The 23,697-nt window shown below is 25.2% G+C and overlaps 1 protein-coding gene across 2 annotated transcripts; it reads left to right on the top strand.

Annotated features, from left to right (window-relative positions):
- The first annotated feature begins 266 nt into the window (after positions 1 to 266).
- On the top strand, positions 267 to 20,608 carry Gale (UDP-galactose 4'-epimerase). 2 transcript variants are annotated; one of them, XM_043054722.3, is made up of 9 exons: positions 267 to 715; positions 5,547 to 5,680; positions 8,797 to 8,915; positions 10,338 to 10,451; positions 12,072 to 12,251; positions 13,222 to 13,402; positions 15,074 to 15,165; positions 16,749 to 16,941; positions 19,363 to 20,608. In XM_043054722.3, exons 2-9 carry the CDS (start codon positions 5,551 to 5,553, stop codon positions 19,413 to 19,415), a joined length of 1,062 nt encoding a protein of 353 aa, XP_042910656.1. In that variant the 5' UTR covers positions 267 to 715; positions 5,547 to 5,550; the 3' UTR covers positions 19,416 to 20,608. The 2 variants fall into 2 exon arrangements, with proteins under 2 accessions (XP_042910656.1, XP_042910658.1); XM_043054724.3 differs by having other exon boundaries at positions 298 to 373.
- Positions 20,609 to 23,697: the final 3,089 nt, after the last annotated feature.

Below are 23,697 nucleotides of genomic sequence, written 5' to 3' on the forward strand. Positions count from 1 at the left end.
TAGTTGACCATGTAAAGCTCAGATAGAGCTAGTTAAAATTCGTCGTATGACTTTCGGGTAACTACTTCCGACTGTTTTTTACACCTAAGCTTGAAAAAACGCTCAGTCGTAGGTTCGCCTTCACATCCACGCATTTTTCACATGCTGTGCGCATTTTTGAATATTTTTGGCATGAAACAGTGAGAACGATTGGAAGTGTGTGAATCACGTGCAGCGGGAACGGTTCTAATGTATTAAAACTTAAGCGGTGCAAAAAGAAACAGTCCAAAGCGTCTGCAATTTGCTTGCCTGCCTAGCCACTTGTAAGCTCATAAAACTATGCCGCTGTTCAAAGAATGATAATAAAAAGATTATTTGGTTTTTACAGATGATAGTAATTATAGTTTATAATATCCCCTTTCAATAAAGCTATCTATGGCCTTTGTTAACAGCAAATAAATTGTGGAGAATGATTACTATAATTATTTTCAGTATTGGAGATAAACAAAATGTTGTTGAAGAACATTGTTCCTGAAAACGATTTATATTTATTCTAATTGCGAAATCTTTTAGCTTTTTTTTCTACTCTATCTACACTGAAAGACAATAAAAGTTTGCTTACGTAGATTAGATTACATCGGTAGCTTTGAAAGTAATGCACTCTTGCAGTTTTTTTATTATTAGAATTTTATTTCTGCCTCCGCAAGTTTTATCTTTCTGCAGTAAGAATTTACCGGTCAGTTGTTTGTAATTCTTTTTTTTTTGTTGTTGAAAGATTGCTAATATTGTCCTAATTATTTTTATATATTTATGAATTTGTCTACAGTTTCGTACCTTTATCTTTTTCCAAACAAATATATATCAGCTAAAGAATTTGTCTCTTATTCATTAAAAAAAAAGTTATTATTGAAACTAAATTGAGTTAGTAAGCAAGTCAAATTTATCCTGATGTAAAATTAACTTAATTTTGTTCATCTATTAAAAGATAATTTTTATCAAAGAAATTTAAAGCAAGTAAAGAATTTTTTGATTTTTTACGAAGTGGAATATTTTACTTTTATAATATTTGGATAGCTTAATTAAAGAAAGGAAATATTTTTCCTCCTATTTGGGAAAACTTATTGTTTTGTAATAATCGTTGTCGTAATTACTGTTACTGTATTATCACATATTTAGTTTGTTAGTTTTTGTCAGAATTTCAATAATAAAAGAACATTATTATTTGACTATAAGAACATTGTTTGTAATTGCTTAGGGGCCTTGCTCAGGCATGCACAGAATGAGTACTAATAAAATTTTTTGGCCTCAGTTCTGTAAGTTTTAAGAAGGCAATTTTCAAATTAGGAAAATTTTGATATTTTTTTTCATCTTTGACCCCACGAACATAATCTTTTTTGCCAGCCATTTGTCTGCTAACTTCATCATCATATAAAATTCTTTCACAACTGTAATGTTTTACCTTGCTTATGGTCAATCTCATTTAAGTTTTATGCTTATTTAGTTATGTATTTGCTCACAACAAATTGCTGTTTAATTTTGACACATGACCAAACTTTTTGGTAAAATTATTGTTTGAAATTTTTTATTTTCAATTGCCTTTAGAATCTTTTTAAGCAAATCAAGTATTTTGTTTTGTGAACTTTTGCATAAATGCAGTCTTTTATTTGTAGTAGATGACTGAAAAAAACAAACAAACTCATTTATGCCACATGCATGTGATTTTTTCTTTTGTACTTGCTATTGGCAACCTGCATTTGCAAATCAAATTGTAGCAAAGATGACACTATCATTTCATGGATATGGAATCTTGCTTTAATTATTTAATGCTCGTTGTACATCCATTGGAAAATCACTTGTTAATAATACTGAATATAAAAGTCACAGTTACAAGAGATAGTGTAAAAAAAAAAAACTATTTTAGATTGAAGAAAAAGGAAAGATTAGAAGGGTGATTGGCCCTTTTTACTGACCTCATAAGGCAAATTCTTCAACGCAAGAAGAAAAAAAACTTTTTCATTTTTTTCTTTACAGTATCTTTTGTAACTTTTATATTTTGTTTTATCAATTGGGTATTCCCCAGTGGAACTCCAAAGTGCATTAAATAATTAAAGCCAGATTCCACATCCATGAAATGATGGCATCATCTTTGCTACGTTTTGGATCGCTAATGCAGGCTGCCATTGGCAACTAAAAAGATGACTAAAGCAACTATTTTGAAGAAAAGACTACTACAGTAACTAATTTTCCTAAAATACTGGCAAGAATAATTATTTTTCCTTCGGTTGTGAAAAATTTGTGACTTTTTTACAAATTCATAACTAAAAAGATTAATCTGCATTTTTCTTTCCCCCTGTACAAATAAAAATTGGTTCATTTTTGTTATATCCAAATGTGATGTCATGAACAAATGATTTTTTTTCTCGCCATTTGACCAATGCCATTACAATGAATGTTTTATGTCAACAAAGTCAGCTACAGCCCTGGTCCATATTTATTTTATTCCATATACAGTACAGAACCCGTTATCCGGAAATCAGAAAACCGGAAAACCAAAAAACCGGAATGAAATTCGATAAATTTTCCCTCCATTTTTAAAAAAAAATTTTTTTTTCCTCATAAGATTTTAGGATTTTTCTTTCTTTTTTGAAAGATGTTTACCTTACCATCATTTTGGAAATAATCATTAGTGAATTACTCCATCGTTTTTTCTTCTTCTTAAGATTATTTCCAAGAAAAAATTTTTTTTAGTTGGGTTTAACAATAAAAAAAATGGCTTTTTGTAGCGATTCAGAAAACCGGAAAAATCAGTTATCCGGAATAGCGATGGTCCCGATCATTCCGGATAATCGGTTCCCTACTGTACTTGAAAATGTTCCAACTGTAATAATCTCATACCTGAAACCATTCCTTTCATACATAAATTTTGAAGGTTCCTTCACTTTTAGGAATGAGAAAATTGAAGAACAATACTAGAATAATGCCTCTGTGAAGGTTATTTATTTAGATTTTAAAAACAATTCTACTCCATCAATGATGTTCATCTTAAACTTTTATTGTTTTATATTGAAGTCTTTGTGTTTTTTTTTTAAATTTTTTTTTATATCCGTTTATTAATTCTTTAATTAATAATTATTTTATTCAGGGTTGGGTTTTTGACGTCAAAAAGTGGTTTTTGACATGACAAGGGTATAATACTGGTTTAAACCGTCAAAAACCCGTCAAAAATGTCAAAAACTGAAGTTTGCCAAGAAAATATATAAATTTCAAAACTACCAACAGTTGCCATGCATTATATTGAAATTTAATTATACTATAGGTAATCAGCAGGTTTTAAAATATTTTTTAATTAAAATTAAGGTAAAATAACAGATTTAAAATCTCAGAAATTTATATTCAAATGCATGTGCAGAAAAATTTTGTACAAAAATTGTTTAAATATTTATATTTAAAAAAAAAATTTTTTTCTTTTTGATACTTAAGAAAATTAAAAGTTTATTACTATGCATTTTTGACATATAAGGAACATATAACTAATATTTATAAGGAACTTACAAGTTATGTTGTATAAATACAAACTTGATATAAGATACAAGTGTATAAAAATTTTTTTTTAATGTTATACCGAATATCTTTATTATCCAGTATGTTAATTTGAATTTAAAAGTAGTTATATTTATGAAAAATGATAATATATGATTATGATTATGAAATATAATTCATATTGTTTATTATATTTATTTATAATTATTACACTTATCATTTTAAAACAATTTTTATCTCTTATTTTTTTTTTCTCCACTTGTATTAAGAATACAAATAATGCATATCTTGAAAGCAAGAAGTAATTATTCAACAGCTGAATATTTAGATATTCAACAAAACTATATCGTATTCAGCAAAATGAAATTCACAAGTATTTGGATAAACTAAATTTTCAACATAGTAAATGAATAGGCTGAATATACTGTAAATCGACACTAACTACTCTGTGTATTTAACAGAGAGCACTTAAATTTGTATTGTCTTATGTTAAAAAGATTATTAAGAAGATTTAAAAAAATATTAAAAAGATTTTTCTTTAAAAGAAGATGTCTAATGTACAAAACTGCTAATGCTTATCTTTAAAAATGTCTAATTTTTAGTATAATCTATACTATACACTAAATTTGGTTATAAATAAATTTCTTAATAATATCACTGCAGATTTTCAATAACACATGAAAATGAATACATAATATTACAAAAGATGTGAGTTTTCAAAAGTACAAGATTTCGGTTACTATTCAAAATATAAGTGTTTCTTCAAAATTTTAAATTTATTTTTTCTAGAACATATTTAGAAACACTACCCTTTAAAAAATATATAAATTTTATGTATTAATTAAATTTCTCATATGAATATAGGTTTTTGACTTTTTCGACATTTTTGACAGTGAGGTTTTTGACGTGACGGTTTAAACCATGGTTTAAACTGTCAAAAACTGTCACATGTCAAAAACCTGCCAACCCTGATTTTATTATGAGCTGTTTTGCAAAGGGATCCACAAATATCAAAATTTTGAATTAGGTAATAGAAGTTAGTAGTAAATGAAGTATATCCTGTAAATTTTTTTTACATGAATACCCTTTTTACTCAGAAATGTTCTTTAATAGTATATTATGTGACTTTTTTCTTATGGTTTATGTCAATGTTAAACTATAATTTTTATTTTTCTTCGTTATGATCCCAAAGAAATATCACTTTGAAATTTGGCAGGAATATTGCTAAAAAAGCAAAGCTAAAAAAATATTTTCTTTTTCCAAAAAAATTAAATTTTGTTTGGGGTTTTTAAAAATTAAAATTAAATTTTTTAAAATAATATTTTAAATAATATAGCCATGCTCTATATTTTATTAAATAATATTAAAAACTGAATAAAATAACTAAAATTTTATTACTGTCTAGGTCAAATAGTTCTCAAGTTACAGCTGTTTAAAAATTGAAATAAAATTTAAAAATTTTAAAAATTTATAACTCAGAAATTAGTGGTTAAAAATTTTGGAATTCTATTTTTCATCTATTTTGCTAGTTCTATCTCAGTCCCAAAATTAAACAAAATAAAAAGACCTGACATTTGATCATTAATTGATTTAATATGGAATTACCTGCAAAAATTTTTTTCTTTATTCAAGATTTGTTATAATCCTTATATACCATACACACATTTACCATACACGCATATGCCATATTTTGAGTAATACATTAACTCAAATAATCTAATTTTCTTCATTGTGGGTATTTTTTAATATCATTCAAATCTTTTGTTAGTAAGGTAAATAAATAGAAACATTCTAATTTAAGGTTATGTACTATCAAAATAATGAAACATTAATTTGTTGTGGGCAACAGTTTCCAAAATCAAACCATTGTTTCAATCATATTAGTTTTTCCTTCTGTTTTTATGATAAATATTGTGTAAAACAGATCAAAATTGTTTTCCAATTTTAAGAGTTTCATTTTCGTTTGTATGAATTCTAAAAAAGTTATATAAGACTTTTTATATTTGACAAATTTTCTTCTATTGTAGAATAATGTCTTCTGTAAAAGAATACATTCTTGTGACAGGAGGTGCAGGATATGTGGGTAGTCACTCTATTTTGGTCCTTTTACAAAATAACTACAATGTAGTAGCTATCGACAATTTTTCTAATTCAAGTCCTAGTAAGTATATTATTTTTTCATTGGAGTTATACTTTCATGAAAAAATTTGCGTTAAATTTTTGTAACTTATTGTTACGTTCTCTGTTTTAATTACACGTAGACTAAATTTTAAAGAAGAATTAAAAAGATTCTATACCCTGCTGATATCTATCGGGATATTTTATTATCAGTTCCTTCTTGTTCATGCTAACTACCATCATCAAGGTGTCAAAAAATGTATTTTTTTGTACTTGCAAAAATTTTGTAAAAATTAGTGGGTTAATTCCATGGCTATTCTTGTTACATGTATTGCACATCACTAATGATCTTTTTATTTTAATTTGAACCTTTTTTTTTCTTGCTAAATAACAAAACAGAACGTTTATCTTTATTTATGCAAGAAAAACTTGATACACTTTAATTGTTCAAAGAAATGTTGAATTTAAAATGTGGTTACTCATGTTAACCTAAAAAGGACACGAAGCATTTACGAATTTGCATTAATGATTATATTATTTTATTTAAACTAATATAATAAAATCTTCATATCTTGAATCATTTTAAAAAGTGGAAGTCAAATTATTGAATTACAACTATAGAAATTTTTTAAATATAAACATATTTATTGACAAAAAGTTCTGGTTACTCTTTTTACATTACTTTAGAAGATTTGATAAGAAATTTACAAATCACATTATGAGTGTAAATATGTTCATATTAGTCTATTTAATTTCCTTAAAACAAAAATGATTTCTAAAATTAACAACAGCTAAAAAATTCAATTATTTATTTATTTATTTTTTTTAGAATTTTATCTTTTTTGTTAATCATTCCGTCTCATTTTCAAGCAATTTCCAGGTTTTGCCTGCAGGAATCATTATATTTGCTTAGTGAGATCCTCCACTTTGTTCGTCACCTCACTGGGATAAAACTTAGCTTCATACTCAACTAGAACCCATTTTATTTTCCTGTCTCATATCATATGTATTATCTTTCTGTATTGTTGTAATTGGACATCATTTTAGACACCATGCAATGGATGGGTTTTTCATTTACTGAGAAAAAGCAGTAGATTTTCCCTGTGCCTTTCATTGACAAACTTTCAATAAAAATAGACTTGTAATTTAGAAGTGTGTTTCTTTCCTTAATTTTTTCAGGGTCTATATTTACCACCTAAATCTTGGTTGATTCACTTGCTTTAGCAAAATCAGAAGCATTACGGACAAGAGATCAACCTGTCTCAGTAATGTTCCAAACACCTTGTTTAGCTGTTGCCCTTATTCCATCAACTGGATGGTAATAATGTGGTTCCCTCTTCTAAAGAATTGAGATGATTGTTTATATATATATATATATATATATATATATATATATATATATATATATATATATATATATATATATATATATATATATATATATATATAGTTTCAAAGCATTTTACATTTAGTTCTTTTGTTTCGTATAATAATCATGGAATTTTATTTATATGTAATGAGTTTTTCAACATAATCTCACTGGTTAAATTTTACATATTTGAGAATCTTTATTTTGTTTTGAAATTTATCATTTTTTTTCCCACTCAGGAAAATTTAGTTTTCTTATTATAATAATGAAGTTTGTGACTCACTCTCTTAAATGTTTTGGTATGCATTCATTTATTTCTCAGTTTCAAAGTATTTATTTTATTTACTTCTTTTGTTTCTTATAATTATAATGAAGTTTTTATTTACATGGATTTCGATTTACATAATGTCATTGAATTTTATATTTTTAAAATATTCTTGTTTTTTTTTTTTTTTTTTTTTTTTTTGATGAAAACTTAGTTCTCTTTTCTGAATTTGTTCAGTGGATGCATTTATTTTAATAGTGTGTTTATGATGACAATGTGTCTCCTTCTCCTGAATGTTTAGGATGAATAAATTTTTTCTGAGTTTTAGAACTGTACTTTATCAAACCTTCCAATTTTTTGAAGTATGTGCAAACTATAGAATCTTTTGGTAGTGAAACAAAGAAAAAATTTCTATGGCAATAGGAATTTTGATAAAAAATATGTCACATTTTTGGCAATTTAATTTCTTTTTCAGAGAATTTAAAATTTATTAGGACAATAAGATCTCTTTTCTTAAATGCTTGGGATATTTAAAAAAATAAAAATAAAAAAAGAGCTCTATTACTTTTCCCATTTAATTTTTTATTTACATGGATTTCCAACATAATCTCACAGGTTAAATTTTTAAAGAGTTCTTGTTTTTTTTTTCTGATGAAAATTGAACTTTTTTTTCTGAATTTGTTAAGTGAAGAAATTTTTTTAATAGTGTATTGATGATGAAAATGTGGCTCCCTCTCCTGAATGCATTTTTATCTGAATTTCAAAGCTTTTTATATTTAGTTTTTTTGTTTCTTATAACAATGATGAGTTTTTATTTACATGGAATGAGGTTATCAGCATTATATTAATGGTTAAATTTTATATTTTTGCTCAGTTCTTATTTGTATTTGATATAAATTTGATTTAATTTCTTGCGACAGAATTTTACTTAAATTTCTATCTTTTTATTTTTTTTTTTCTTATCCCTAACTTAGATTTTTAAAAGTTTCTAAAAATTTATAATCAATTTTTAATGCTTATCCTTTTAAAAATCAACTTTAAGTCTCTGAAATTCTATTTTATCGATAAGCTCTTAATTCTTTTCATATAATTTGCATTATCTTTATTGGAATAAATACTGAAAAGTGTAAAAATATTTCATCAATTTTGATTCTTTGACTACAAGTTTTTAATTACTTAATTTAATAGCTTATTTTCAAAATGTGTCACTTAGAAATAGTCCAGTGTAAAAAAAGAATTATGATTTTTCTTACATACCGGTAACAATATTGCTGAAAGAAAATAAACGAAAAATAAAAGAAAATGGGTAATGCTGTTACTAATGGTAAAATATGTTGTATGTGATTTTATTTAAATTTAAAGGTGCTGTAGAAACAGATTTACATTGTTGAGTTTTCACTAAACTACTTTTAGTTCCTTTTATATTTTTTATGCAAATCAATAATTGCATTTATGTAATCTATTTATTGTCATTCTTAGTTTTTTTTCTGAAACTTCTCAATAATTATTTTTTTATATATTCTAGGTGATAATAATGATATGCCAGAGAGCTTAAGAAGAGTTCAAAATTTAGCTGAAAAAACATTAATTTTTTATCAAATTGACCTTTTAAACAAAGAAGCTTTAGAAGAAGTCTTCCAAAAAGTTAGTAAAATTTGTGTAATTATAATGTTAATTATTGTTATTTCTCCCGTACATAAAATATGAATGAACACATTTGTGAATGAAAATTGTTCAAAATACTTTTTAAGATGTCGCACCAGCTCCAACTAAATTATTATCCTAATAGCTTCCTAAAACTGGTCATGTTTAAAACTGTTCTATTTTTTAGAGCTTTTTTGTTAAATATTTTAGCAAAGTAGTGATCATTTTTAGGTTTGTTATTAGAGACTATCAAAGATCCAACTCATCTTAGCAACTGTAATATATTTATTATTTTTGAAAAAAAATTTATTTTTACCAATGTAATAAATTGAAATAAAGCAATTTATACTGTAGAGCTGTTTTTTTTTTTTTGTTGTTGTCTTGAAAGGGGTAAAAATAACAAATAAAAGGTTATAAACAAACTAAGATCCTCCAATTACCAAAAGAATTTTATCTTATTTCAAAAACTTTAAATAAATCTACTGTCACATCAGTTTTTATTAGAATAATTTGAATTAAAGTAAATGTTTTATTATTTATCATGAAGTTTGTATTTGAATTATTACTCGTGTAGACAAATCTAGGCAACATTGCCAAAAAACTTGAGAGTTCTAATCGAAAGATTTTTCATTTGAAAAACAAAATGTTGGTTTCCTTTTCAATCCAAGTTTCTTGGGAAAAAAAGTTGTTCTGCGAAATATTTTCTGTAGAATTTTCGAAAGATGTTTCTTCCCCCTGTAAAATTGTTCTCTAAAGATTGTTTTTTATTGCGTATTGGAGAGATGAAAAACACTTATGATCTAGTCATCATGCTATACACTTGTAAAATTTTCACATGAGCAAGTTAGTGAAAATGTTTGTAAGCAATAGAAATTATACTATTCAGCATCTCATCACTCTAGGGCTAACACAATAGACTGAAAAAAATATTCCTTTTCTCTCACCGACCTGAGCCAAAACATGTCAAACCCACGCTTGAAATAGTTATATCTCGTTACCATAGTCACCATCACGGGTTCGTGCGAATGGCATGGGGAGTTCATACTTTAGACAAACTGTAGCTTTGCTCACTCAGTTTACTCTTTGTCCTATTCATTTTAATATCTTTTTTATTTAAGTACATTTGGGAATCCTACTCAATGTTGTTTGCCAATTTTCACAACTGCTTACGCAATTCTTTTCAAATCACTTTATATTCTCTTTTTCACCTCTCTGACCCAAATTTTGATGTATTACCAATGAGGTACCCAGTAAATCAAGATATTGAATCAAATTTTATTAGACTCTTTGAATTGTTATTCATCCTGTTTTTATATTATTTCCTTTAATTTTTACTTGTTTTATAATTTTATATTTTACAAATTAAAGAATGTAAGTTGTCTATTTATAACTAAAAGTTGATTCTCAAAATTATCTTTTCAGCATGCATTTTCTTGTGTGATACATTTTGCAGCTTTGAAAGCTGTTGGAGAATCGTGTCGTGTGCCTTTAGATTATTATCGAAACAATGTGGGAGGAACAGTGAATCTTTTAGAGGTAAAATTTATTATTCTATTAATTTGAAATGTGTAATAATATTTATTAATGTTATTTTCTCACTTATGGCCATTTAAAATTATTGTACAGTAGAGAACCGATTATCCGGAACGATCGGGACCATCGCTTTTCCGGATAACTGATTTTTCCGGTTTTCTGAATCGCTACAAAAAGCCGTTTTTTTAATGTTAAACCCAACTAAAAAAAATTTTTTTGAAAATTATCTTAAAAAGAAGAAAAAATGATGAAGTAATACACTAATGATTATTTCCAAAATGATGGTAAGGTAAACATCTTTTAAAAAAGAAAGAAAATCCTAAAATCTTATGAGGAAAAAAAATGTTTTTTTTTTAAATTGCGGGAAAATGTATCTAATTTCGTTCCGGTTTTTTGGTTTTCCTGTTTTCAGATTTCCGGATAACGGGTTCTGTACTGTAGTTTTAAGTTTTAGTACTTTTCTCTCCACAGTATATGTCTATTTTAAAATCTGAGCAAAATACTTTCGTTTTTTTAACAACTTTTAAATCTATTTCAATTTATTGTTCCAATTATTTCAGAGCCTAAGACAATAAATCAATTACATGCTCTAACTGAAGCATGAAACTATTTTTATAATTGAACCATAAAAAAAGGAGGAAGAAAAACTTCGGGTAGATTAGAATTTTTTATTTTGTATGAATTTTTTTTCTTCCTGATTATGCCTGAAAGCTTAAAAAATTGCTTATGTGAGCTGACATGTTCTAAAGCTTCTATTTTTTTCTTATTTAGTGCATTTTTACTTACATATTGATAATAACAAATTATAAAATCTGAGTAACCTTTTTGCAAGGTGAAATTCTTCTCTTTTTTTATAACCTATTTGTGTCTATTATTGTGTTATGTTTCAAGTAAGCAACCTCTCTGGAGTTTGCCCTGTAAATACTTGTCTTTTGAGTCCATATCATAATTATCTCTTGTTTTTTTTCCCATATTATTTTTGTGTCAGACTTAGTTTATAAGACCATTTGACTTAATTACATTAAGTATATAGTAATATACTCAATTTAGCAATTTAATTTCAGTTCTTATAATAATAGAATTTTATCGCACTTAAGCTTAAACTTTTAAAGCAAAAATATTGCACTTATTCATCAATTTTATCTGATAATAGGCCAAATAGTTGCTCTATAATGTCTGATTGTCTTTTTTATGTATAAAAATTATTGTTTACAAATGTATAAAAAGAATTATTTTTTTTATGCATTTTAACTTTATTCCATAATTAAAATTTGATGTAGTGAAAGTCTTTTCTTATTTATGAAGTATATAGATAAAAGCTATGAGCTGTTAATTATGGTTGATAGTTAGACCCAATCATAGTGATTTCTTTTTTTAAAAAAAAAGTTTTAATATTAATAAAAATGTTTTAAATGTGCTGCAAAAAGTCCTGCATGTAATGCTTATAATTTTGACTCAAGAACAAAATTATTACAGATTTGTTTTTATCATTTATTAAATGTATATTAATATTTTATATTTTTTTTGCAAAAATGGTAAAAATAATAATAATAAATAAAGGGAAAAAATATTCATAATTTTAAAATTATTCGATAAATTCTTAATTTTTGTTAACATCATTAGGTGATGAAAAATTTCAAGGTGAAAAGATTTGTATTTTCAAGTTCGGCTACTGTTTATGGCAAGCCAGAGTATCTTCCAATTGATGAAAATCATTCTGTTGGTTCGACTTGCACAAACCCTTATGGTCGAACTAAGTATTTCATTGAGGAGATTTTAAAAGATCTTTGCTCTTCTGATAAGGTATTGCATTATTATTATTATTTTTTTGAAAATTTTATATGAATATCTTGTGCTACCTAACAAAATGTTTATATTAAATAAAAAAACCTTTTTTTTTTAATTTCTCATCTAATCAAATAATATCTAAAATGAACTTGTAAAATTTCCCTTTTTTTCATATTTATGTTAATATAGGTTACTTTTTAATCTTTCACAAAGTTATTAAACTTGACTGAATAATCAAATTGAATGAATAAGGAAAAAGAATCAATAGTAATTAAGTAGATATTCATATTCAGGTGATAAAAAAACAAGAAATGTTAATTTTATAAAATTTTATCAGCGTTCTCATCCTATAAATTGTATAGTGCTAAATAATGGTATTAATATAATAAGAGTACAGTAGGAAATTTTTATATTACAGACATGCAAGGAAGAAATCATTCTGTTACAGGCATTATAAGAATAACATTTTGATGTTGATTGTTTATTTGCTTGTGAAGTTGTTAATTAATATACTAGCCTGTGTAAATAATTTAGTTATTATTAGTTTTTTATGTATATTTATATATATAATTTTTATCCTGTTAGCATATTTATGGAATATTTTTGAAATGTTTGTTGAAAACATTAGTTAATAGTTAAAAAAGGTTTCTATCAAATAATTTTGAATGGTTTAGTTAATTTTATTTTGGATCTTTGAAATATTATTTGACCTATAGTTTTAAATAAATTTTTTAAAAAGAAGAAAGAATAAAAACCTAGTTTATTAATTTTTATGGTTCTTAGAACAAATTTTACTCTGATAATTTGGTAGAGTGCATTATCATGACTGTTTATATGGGGGCTGTTAAATATGTAAATTCTATTTATCCCCTGTTAGATTTCGCTTTAGATGATTAATACATACCTACTGCTCTTATCTACATTTTGTTTTATCACATAATTTGGAATTTTTTTTAATGTTTATCTATTTTGATGTTTATCACAGGATTGGACTGTTACATTGTTAAGGTATTTTAACCCAGTTGGTGCTCATGAATCCGGTGAGATTGGAGAAGATCCTCAGGGTATACCAAATAATCTCATGCCATATTTATCTCAAGTAGCAGTTGGACGCCTCAAAGAGCTACAAGTATTTGGAAATGATTATAAGACTGTTGATGGAACAGGTATATTCAATAAAGTATATGAGTATCATTTCAAAATGTATAAAGCATTAAAATGGATAAAACTCATGATTGATGCAGATTAAGGTCATGTGTGACAATTAAGATTTTTCATAGTGACTTTTGTTAGCATTCTTTTATTTATTTTGGTACAGTTATAAACTGTATTAAAGTGAAGATTTTATTTATGCTCAATTTTGTTTTCTAAGTCCTTATTATTGTAATTCCTCATGTATAATACAAGTTTATTTAATTGTTAACACTACATTGCTTCAAAATGTAAAGTTACTAACATTACATTGCTTCAAAGTAATTTAAGCATTTTTCAACTGAAAAATGTTAATCGTATTTTAAACTATTAAAAAACTCAATATAATTCTTGTTGCAATTTGAAAGAATTTTGCTATCAGTTGTATTATATAATTTTGTGTGATTTGTCAAAGGAATTATCTCTGTAAAATTGTAATTTTAAACTTTGTCTAACTGATGAGGAAACTGATTAAAGTAGTAGTATAAATTTGTTTTGTGAAGTAGTTATTGACCTAACCTGACCTTAAACTATAATCTATAGTCTGTTTACTGTTGTAAGTAATTAACCTCAATCGTGTGAAAGATGTTGATCAACAATTGTTTCAGTTCAAATAATAGAAGCTTTTTTTTTGAGAAATTAAATTTCTCTCCCTAGAATCATGTCTATCTAATTTAGAGTTCTGTAGTAATATCTGATTTTTAAAAGTTTGGGAATAGCATCTATAAATTGTAAGACTTCAATCCAATTAATTTAATGTTGCAAAAATATGATATTCTACTTTTTTTTATGTTTAATAAATATAATTATATATTTTTTTCAATTAGACAAACTATATCTCTAAAAATAAAAATAATAGAAGAGTTAAAAACCAGTAATTGCAAGATAAACTATTAGTGGTTTTATTAATAATAATTATTATTTTTTGATTAAATGTTCCTTTGACTACATTCAGTGTCCCAAACAATTTTTTGGACTAATTTTTTTCTTCAATATTTTATTTTAATAATATCTTTAAGTTATTGTAAATTAATTATTTTTTTTGTCTTTTACAACAAGTATTGAATTTCAATTCTTATAAAAGTCTCCTTGACTTGGTTTAGTTTGTCTATGCCACGGAGGGTAAGCAACAACAACAATAGAATTACCTTTAATTAATTATTCCAAAATGAATTTAAAATTTGAGTGACCTTTTCAAAGTTTTTGCTCAGACTGTGAAGACAAAATTAAATATTACTAGTGGTCTGATTATTTCTTAGTAGTACAGTCTGCTTCTGAAGTTAAGGAAGAAAAAAAAAACAATTTTTCTTCTTTTTTTAAAAAAAATAATAAATTTTAAATAATCGTATGCCTTTTATCTCCTAAAGAGCATGTAACCCTTTTCTAGACTTGAAATCAGATTACTAATTTTTTCCAACAAACATACAAGCTGGTGAATAGTGCCACTATTCCGATATCAATATAAATACCAATAATTTATCTAAGAGTGCCTAATTCTACATTTTCTGTCATGTTGTTCTTAATACTAAAAAAATAAACTTTTTTAAATATTTGTGGAACTGTTATTATATTTACTCTTTAGATCCATAATATTATGGACCCTTCATGTTTTATTATCTTATAATCAAAGTATTTACATTCTTTAGGAGTACGTGATTATATTCATGTTATGGATTTAGCAGAAGGGCATGTTGCTGCAGTTAAGGAAATTTTAGAAAGAAATGAGGGTGTTTGCAAGGTATTTTTCTTATATTTCATATTTCTTTTAGTTTAAAAAAATGTTTTTATGATTCACTTTGGTTGTACAGTACAGTACAACAGTACAAAGTCTCCTATCCAGACATCCATTTACCAGAAGCTTGGTCACTTTTTTAACAAGTAAAATAAACAAAACTCTTTTCTTTTATAATTTTTTTCTTAAACTGATATGTTAAAAAAAAGCGTAAGGATATTTTTATTTTATTTCTTGCTGCTTCTCTGATAGTATAACAGAAAAATAAATATTAATAGTGTTTGAAAAGAATCCCACAGACAGAGTTAATTTCTATTTCATCACAGAGTTTATATGATCCTCCAAAAAGTGATGTTAATGTGATAAAGAAGTTGCAAAATTCTTTTTGTTAGTTAAATTTTATTTTAAAATTAAGTATCGTTGTCCAGACTGGACATGACTGTTTCAAGTGATTGTTCAGAAAAGATAGCTATTTCTTAATTATGCAGATAAATCCATTGAATTTGAAGTAAATTTAAAACTTGACTTTTAGAATTGTCCACCCTTTACTTCAGTTTTTTTAATTTACACCAAAATCTTCGTATTCCTTACAATTTTATTATCTTCTTGACAGTAAGCTATCTGTTTCAATAATCTAGGTGAGCCGTGTCATTTATTCCTTTAATCATTCAACTCAAATTAAAGTTATTTTGAGTTTTGTGTGATAACATCAAAAGAAATAGTGGCTATAAATTTTTCTCGAAGTACTTATATCATTGGACTCTTTCTCGATCAAATTTCTTTTTTTCTTTTTTTTTTTACGTAAAAACAATTTTTATAAAATTATTTTCTTGAGAATGACAATTACATTGTAGATAATTGAATAATCTCATTCTGACATTCTAAATAGTACAGTACAGAACCCGTTATCCGGAAATCAGAAAACCGGAAAACCGGAACGAAATTCGATTAGTTTTCCCGCCATTATAAAAAAAAAATTTTTTTTTCCTCATAGGATTTTAGGATTTTTCGTTCTTATTTGAAAGATGTTTACCTTACCATCATTTTGGAAATAATCGTTAGTGTATTATTTCATCGTTTTTTCTTCTTTTTAAGATTATTTCCAATTTTTTTTTTTTTAGTTGGGTTTAACTATAAAAAAAACGGGTTTTTGTAGCAATTCAGAAAACCGGAAAAATCAGTTATCCGGAATATCGATGGTCCCGATCGTTCCGGATAATCGGTTCCCTACTGTATTATTAAGTGGAATTATTGAGGAATAGTGTAGTTCTTTCGTCATATTTAAGTCTAATTGTCTTCATGATCAAAAGTATTAATTTACAACATTAATTAAGCTTAAATTATTCATTTATAGTATTGCTATTGATATTATTAAAGAAAAAAATATGAAAAATATTTATGAAATTTTTTTTTTTTCTTAAGTCCTATTTTTGTCTATTTATAATTAATTATTAATTATTTATTTATTTACTTTTAACTGCTGTAAATTAATTCTGCTTGTTAAAGCTTGCTAGCCCTAAAGTTTGATATTTTTTCTCTATCTTATAATAACCTTATCTTAAAATTTAATAAATTTTTTTTTTTGGCAGGTATATAATTTAGGTAGTGGCGAAGGTTATTCTGTCCTTCAAGTGATTCAAGCATTTGATGAAGGCTGTGGTGTTAAGATTCCTTACAAAATTGTTGGTCGTCGGGAAGGAGATGTTGATAGCATATATGCTGATGCTTCTCTAGCAGAAAAGCGTCTTGGTTGGAAGGCTAAACGCACACTGAAAGAGATGTGTAAGAAATTAAATCGTGTTTAAATAAACAAATTTTGAGAATGTAAAAGCACTTAAGAATCATGACATATTATTAAAAAATAAAGATAAGTTATTAAACAGAAATTTCTGGCTAACAAAAATTAAATGCTTTTTCATGGAATAAAATTAGGGAAAATATATTTTGTATCCACAGTCGTTCCACATTGTTCACTTGTAGATATATAGGGAGAACCATGGTTAGTTAGTGCACTTTTCAGCTTTTATTTTTATCTTGCTTAAAAATTAGCTATATAGTTGGATTTTTTTTAATAAGGTAAACCCCTTATGATTTATCTTATTAAAAAAAAAATTATTACTTCATGATTTTTTTACACAACGCTTAGTTGATAATTTTTTTTAATAATAATTTTTACATTTTCCTTGAAGGCGACCATCATACATATCAGAAACAATATTGAAGGATAAATGTTATCCAAAATAGTAATTGCATTATACATTTGAAATTGAAAAATCATTTTTAAAAATTAATAAAGTATGTATGATTTCATATGTAAAAAAGAAATAGTTGCTTCTATGCACAATTATTTAAATTTTCGGCAATTTTTTTGGATTTTATTTGAAGAAAGTTGTCATAAAATATTATGGAATTTATAGCAAATTAAAATTCTAAAAAGGCATATAAAACACTAACTTGGTAATGAAAAGCCTGATATTTCCTTTATAGAATTTGTGAGAAATTAGATTTCTATCATTTTCATGCATTATTATCTAGTTGGATATAAAAAATATTTATATTACTTTAGATCATAAATTTAATTCACATTAAGAAATAAAAAATAAACATACAGACACTATCTAAATTCATGCCTAAAAAACTTTTTTTTTTAGTCATAATTCCTTAAAATAAAATGTTTGATTTATGATTTTTTAAAAAAAAATACAAAATGCTCTATTTTTTGGTAATTTTTATGAGTGTAAAAAGTTTCTAATTTTGTTCTAGTTTAACAAAAGGTAAAAAAAAAAAATTGTAAAGTTTTATTATTTATTGTGAATTAAAGCTAGTTTAGTGTAACATCTATAAATAAAATTAATGAAATGCATATTTGTGGACAAGATTATTATAAAGTTCTTTTCTAAATGTTTTTATAAAATATTAGCTTTCAATTTTGTGTTTCTTCATTTCAGACTTGCATTTTTGAAAAATATATTTGAAAATTTTTTCTATTTCTAATATATATATATATATTTAACTAATTATGAAGAGTATATCTGTAAGAGAGATTGTTATTGATTAGCTCTAAAATAACTAGAGTAATACTTTTAATTTAGTTTCTTTGAATTATTTTGTTGTCCTACCTACCCTAGTTTTTAGTGAACCAATGTATCCCATGTTCTGGGTTTCACCAAAGATCATAATAATTTCTCGTTCTATCTTATAAACTTGCAAGTGGTTATTAAATTTAACGATCTAACCTTTTTAAATAATTGATATTTTTGCTCTTTTTTTTTAAGGAACAATGCAATGTTGGAATGTAAGGTTCAACCCTACCTTGTCTCCTAATATTTTTGATTAATAAATTGTGTTTCTGGAAAATAATTTTTAACTTGATGTGTGTAAAATTTCAACCTCAAAATGTCATAATTTTATTACAGTGTAGTTAAAGAAATGTCCTTCGTGTGGTACGAAGTTGTTGCTTAAGAGTATTTACACATATTTTGCTATCACCCTGTTTTTTGTAAAAATCATTTAAACTTAAAAATTTTTTTGATGATCTAAATCAAATGTTCTCCTTAATTCAATTTATGTAGTAGGATTCTCTTTTAATTGTTAAGTTTTAGTGAATTATTCTGGAACTTTTGTTATGTTTAGCAAGGCAAATCTCATGAGAACAAATCATTTGCCAATGTAATTTTAAAAACTTGTTCTAAAAAGTGTGTCTTAAACTGTAGGTTCTCAATAAATTTTGGAGATATTGTATTTGACAGGTTTTTTTCTCTTCCTCTGTGCTGTAACTTTTCTATATATATATATATAATATATTCAGTTTAAACTGAACTTGAAATAACAAGTTTAAGTCCTGAAATAACACTGTATAATAAAGAGTGTGAAATGTCATAATTTTAATGACTTGTGAAAAATTCTGCATTCCAACTGTTTAGTAGACACATAGCTATAAATGCATTAATAATAGAAATAATTAATGCTATAAAACTTTGAAGTGCTTCATTCATTCACACATAGGTAAAAATTATTTTGTGTGTGTGTCAGTTAGGTTAAGCATTCTTTTCCTAAATATTTATATTTTAAGTCAAGTTGATTTATTGCTAGTCTTAATTTTTTCATAAATCTTAACTTTTTTATAAATTCTCCAATCTCTGTTGTTACTGCCAAGTTCCATTTATATAATGAGTAATAAAGTTGTTTTTTCTTTTTTCATAGGTCAAGATACATGGCGATGGCAGTCAAAAAATCCAAAAGGGTATAGAGCATGAGTAATATTCTTATGGAGATATGTTTTACAAAATTATGCAATAAGATCATTCTATTGTGCAATATTTATTTCAGAAATGAAACTAGTCCTTATATATTTAAACTATTTGTTCTGAACGATTGACAAATTATATGATTGTTTACCCCACTCAAACTGCTACTATTAACTGAGCTTTCCTGTACTTATTTACTTGAAAATTTGGAATTGAAATTAATATTGAATATTTATTTAATTGTACAATGTTTTCAAGTGTTTGTTTTGCATGTCAAAAGTGTTTGTTTAAAGATATTTTTTCACTTGTTTAGGGAATTAAAGATATACTTGTATGTATCGAAGAGGGATTTTTTTTATAAAAATATGCCTACTGCATGTTCTTATTATTAAGTTTACATTTTGCTATTTATGGCTTTTGTGCTTTATTTTCGCTTTTAACTATAGAGTTTTTAAGTAATGTTACAAAAAAATTTCTGATTGTTTCAAATTAAAAAAAAATGGAATTTAAATAATTTTGTGTTCCACTTGTTTATGTTTTACATTCATAGTAAAGTTCATTTGAAAGATAACATTTAAAAAAAAAAACATTCCCTTTATTGCTTGTATTTAGTCTATAAACATGCATATCATTGAAGCAATCATATTTCATATCGAATAGAAGTTTAGAAAATTATTCTGTTTATGTTTATGTCCAAAAGGTTTCAGAAGTTATAAAAATTCTGACAAAAAAATCACAACAACTTTTTTTTTTAAGTAAAAAAAAGGATAGCAGACACAGAAAATATTAGGTCATTAATTTCACTACCTATTTTTTTTTTGTATTGCGGGACAGAAACGAATAGCAAGAAAAAAATAAAAAAACTTCTGTCTAGTCAAGCTTTTTCTTTAAAATATATCTGTATAATGTGTTTACTTGTGGACATACAGATATTTACTTCTCCATTTTGAATGGCTTAATTCTAGTCTAGGGCAGTCCACAGAAATAATATCTACTGAACATATATTTTTTAAACTTGAAAATGTGTGTTATTTTCATATAATATTCACAGCTGACAATGTGATAATGGCGAATTTTAACTTTATTGATTATGTGTTATAAAAGTGTAGGGTTTTTTTTTGTAAGAAAATATCTTGTACAAGTGATTTTTCATCATGGTACACAGTATTTTTTATACAAATATGCCCAAGTAGAGCAACAATTATAGGTGTTTGATACACATTTGAACAAAATATTTTTCAAAGTTTCTATTTAATATTTTTTCTATTATTATTTTCTAACTTTGTGCTGGCACAATTCGTATTGTTAAGTAAAAAAAAACTTTTTTTGTCCATTAAATGATTATTTTGTTATATTCTCAGAATAAATTGCAAATTCTAAAAGTCTTCTTAAATAATTTATTATATTTAAGCAGTAATTTATTATAGTTTGTTATTTTCCTTCTAGTTAATGGTTTTGTTTAATTTATATTTCATAATACAAACTTTATAAGTGTTTTTAGAATGAAAATATGTTTATGTTAAAAATTATTGCAATTGTGAACTAGTATTCTTTTTTATGAACTAGTAAATTAAGACACCAGCAATTATCTATAAATATTAATTGCCTCAGTTAAATCTTTTTTTGCTTTTGTTATGATTGTGTATTTGATAGCTCGAAAGAAGAAGAAAAAAGAAATTTCTGTAAAGACATTACTTAAAATATTTGAAACAATATTCTTGTAACTTTTAAAATATTATATTATATATTTTATCGTTAAGTAATATTTTCATATTTTGATATACATAGGTTGTTTTGGGGTTAAAAGATATGCATTTAAGTCTTTTGATAGCTGTATTTTTTTTAAATAGGTTATATGCACTATGTGTGAGCTTGTTCACATTTTTTATTTATAATTTTTATGCACTTTTATGTGTATACATTCATATTCTAATGTGTTTTTGGTTATTTAAAGTATAACATTTGAATTTATAGATTTAGTATTGCAGATTTTTGAAGTTTTTATTTCCATAAAACTTTAATGAATAAAATTAGTCTGGTGTGTGCTTAAATTTGAAACCACTTGATATGGTTGAAATTATTTAGTTGCAATTTACTTCTTTGTAAAAGTATGCAAAAGTTTTTGAAATTTGAATTGTTTTTATTTTTACCCCCTTTCTATCTTCGATTTTAAATTAAAAATGTTAATAAACAATGTCTACAAAATTTATAAATTGCTGCAATTATGGATAAAATTAAATTCCTTATGATATCCTTAGCTCATGCATTACCTTGTTAGGAAACTCTTTTGTATATAAAATAGATAAGCATGTATTTTCCAGCTTTGAGTACTTTATGCATTACCTATTGATTATTTGATTATATTTAAAAATTAAACTAAAATTTTCATTTTATGTCATTGAAAGTAACATATTATGCATGTTAACTTTCCTAATTTTTTTCCCCTTCAAGTGACCTTAGACATTTTCCAATTCTAATTTTTAGTTTGTACTTATAAGGGTTGCATTTACATTGGATCTTTTTAAAAATGTTTTCCTCTGCTATGGTATTTTATACATGTTTAATTTAAAAATTAAAACAGATATTCAATTTGCTTCTGGTCCTCCCATAAATTTGAAATGCATTAAAAATCATAATTAATCCACTTCATTATTCATTGTTCAGCCTTTTCTTGTTATTCCTAATTTTCTGCTGTAATAAATTAAAAGTTTTTCCAGAAAATATTTTAAAGCAGGATATTCATCTTATTTCATAAAAAAAAAAATTTCAATTTTTTTAAAAAAATTTTTCCTCTTATAACTTACATTTTTAAACTAGCTGTGTTTTATTTTAGAGTAATGTTCAAAAATGATGTTGTTTATTTCATTGTACAATATTTTTTACTACAATATTACTAATGACTTACTTCTTACTGTTAAGTCAAAATATAACATTTTATAAAAACAAGTTGCAATAAATTTTATAATCTTTTAATTTAACTGTTCTCAAACTGTACATAGTTAATATGCATAAAATTTTATTAACTTCATTATTTTTCATTTTCTAGTCAATATTTATCGAAATAAAAATTTTGCCTGCCTACATCTTTTATTTTTCTGTTTTTAATGTTTCTCGAAACATTTATAAATGTTTTTTACTCTTATTGTGTATTTTTTTTATCCTCCCATGTTACAAGTTACAATGTTAAAATTAAAATAAATGAACATGAGACTTATTATCTGGCAGCATTTTAGTAAAGATAATTATCTCTATATGTTATTTTTTATTAGTTTTTGAAGTATTATTTTATGTACTTAATATTTGAAATGATTTTATTTAAAAAATTTTTAATTTTGGAAAATTACCTAACTTGTCCATAATTTTATTTTAGTCGCATATAACAGTCACTTCATTGTTCGTTTTATTTGGAAATAAAACTTTGAAAAATTTTATTCATACTTAAATTAAAATAAAATTATAATAATTATATAAACATAAATAATTATTTATTTTAAATGAAATATCATTTATTTATAAGAAAGACACAGCATTTAGGCTGAAATTTGAAAATGTATAGGCTTTGTTTCTGCAAAGATTACATAAATCTATGATTATTCAACTTGATCTATCAGTCTATATTTAATTAGGTTTTTAAAGTAATGTTTAGTAAGTAAAGTTTAAGTCTTAAATCCAATCTGTGTTAAATATTTTAGAATACAGTAGATGCCTGATTATCCTAACTTCGATTTACCAGATAGTTTAATTATCCAGATTGTTTAAGAGCAATGCATTTTTCCAAACTACTCCACTTGAATTTTTTCCCCATAAAATGCTTCTTTAAATACAAAATGCCTGAAAGACGTAAAAAATGGCTTTTGTCCCTTGGTGACTTTGAAAATAAGTTCTTTCATACTGCCCTGTTACAATGTGAATGGCAAGTAATTTTGAATTTATAAGGAAAAATATAACTTTTAAAAGCACCACTGTAATATGCTATGATAGGCTTTGTATATGTTTGCCAGACCTAAACCTGGAAAAAAGTGCTAAGGGAAATTACTTAATAACATTCTCTTAGCTGTTATATTAAAATTTTCCAATTATACTGATTTTCTGTTTTACGGATCAATCTTGTTCTGTATAATTGCCGCTCTACTGTAATTTGAATGAGTTGGTGTAAGAACTACTTTTAAACAGGCTAAAATAATAAATAGGGTAGTACTTTTTTTTCCTCAACTGGAAAAGGGGGAGGGATTTTTGTACTTTTTCCTACTCTTTGAAAGAGAAATATTCAGATTAAAATAAATAAGTCATA

Source organism: Parasteatoda tepidariorum, chromosome 9, assembly GCF_982258835.1.
Source record: "Parasteatoda tepidariorum strain Cologne lab strain chromosome 9, Ptep-v5.0, whole genome shotgun sequence".
NCBI lineage: Eukaryota > Metazoa > Arthropoda > Arachnida > Araneae > Theridiidae > Parasteatoda > Parasteatoda tepidariorum.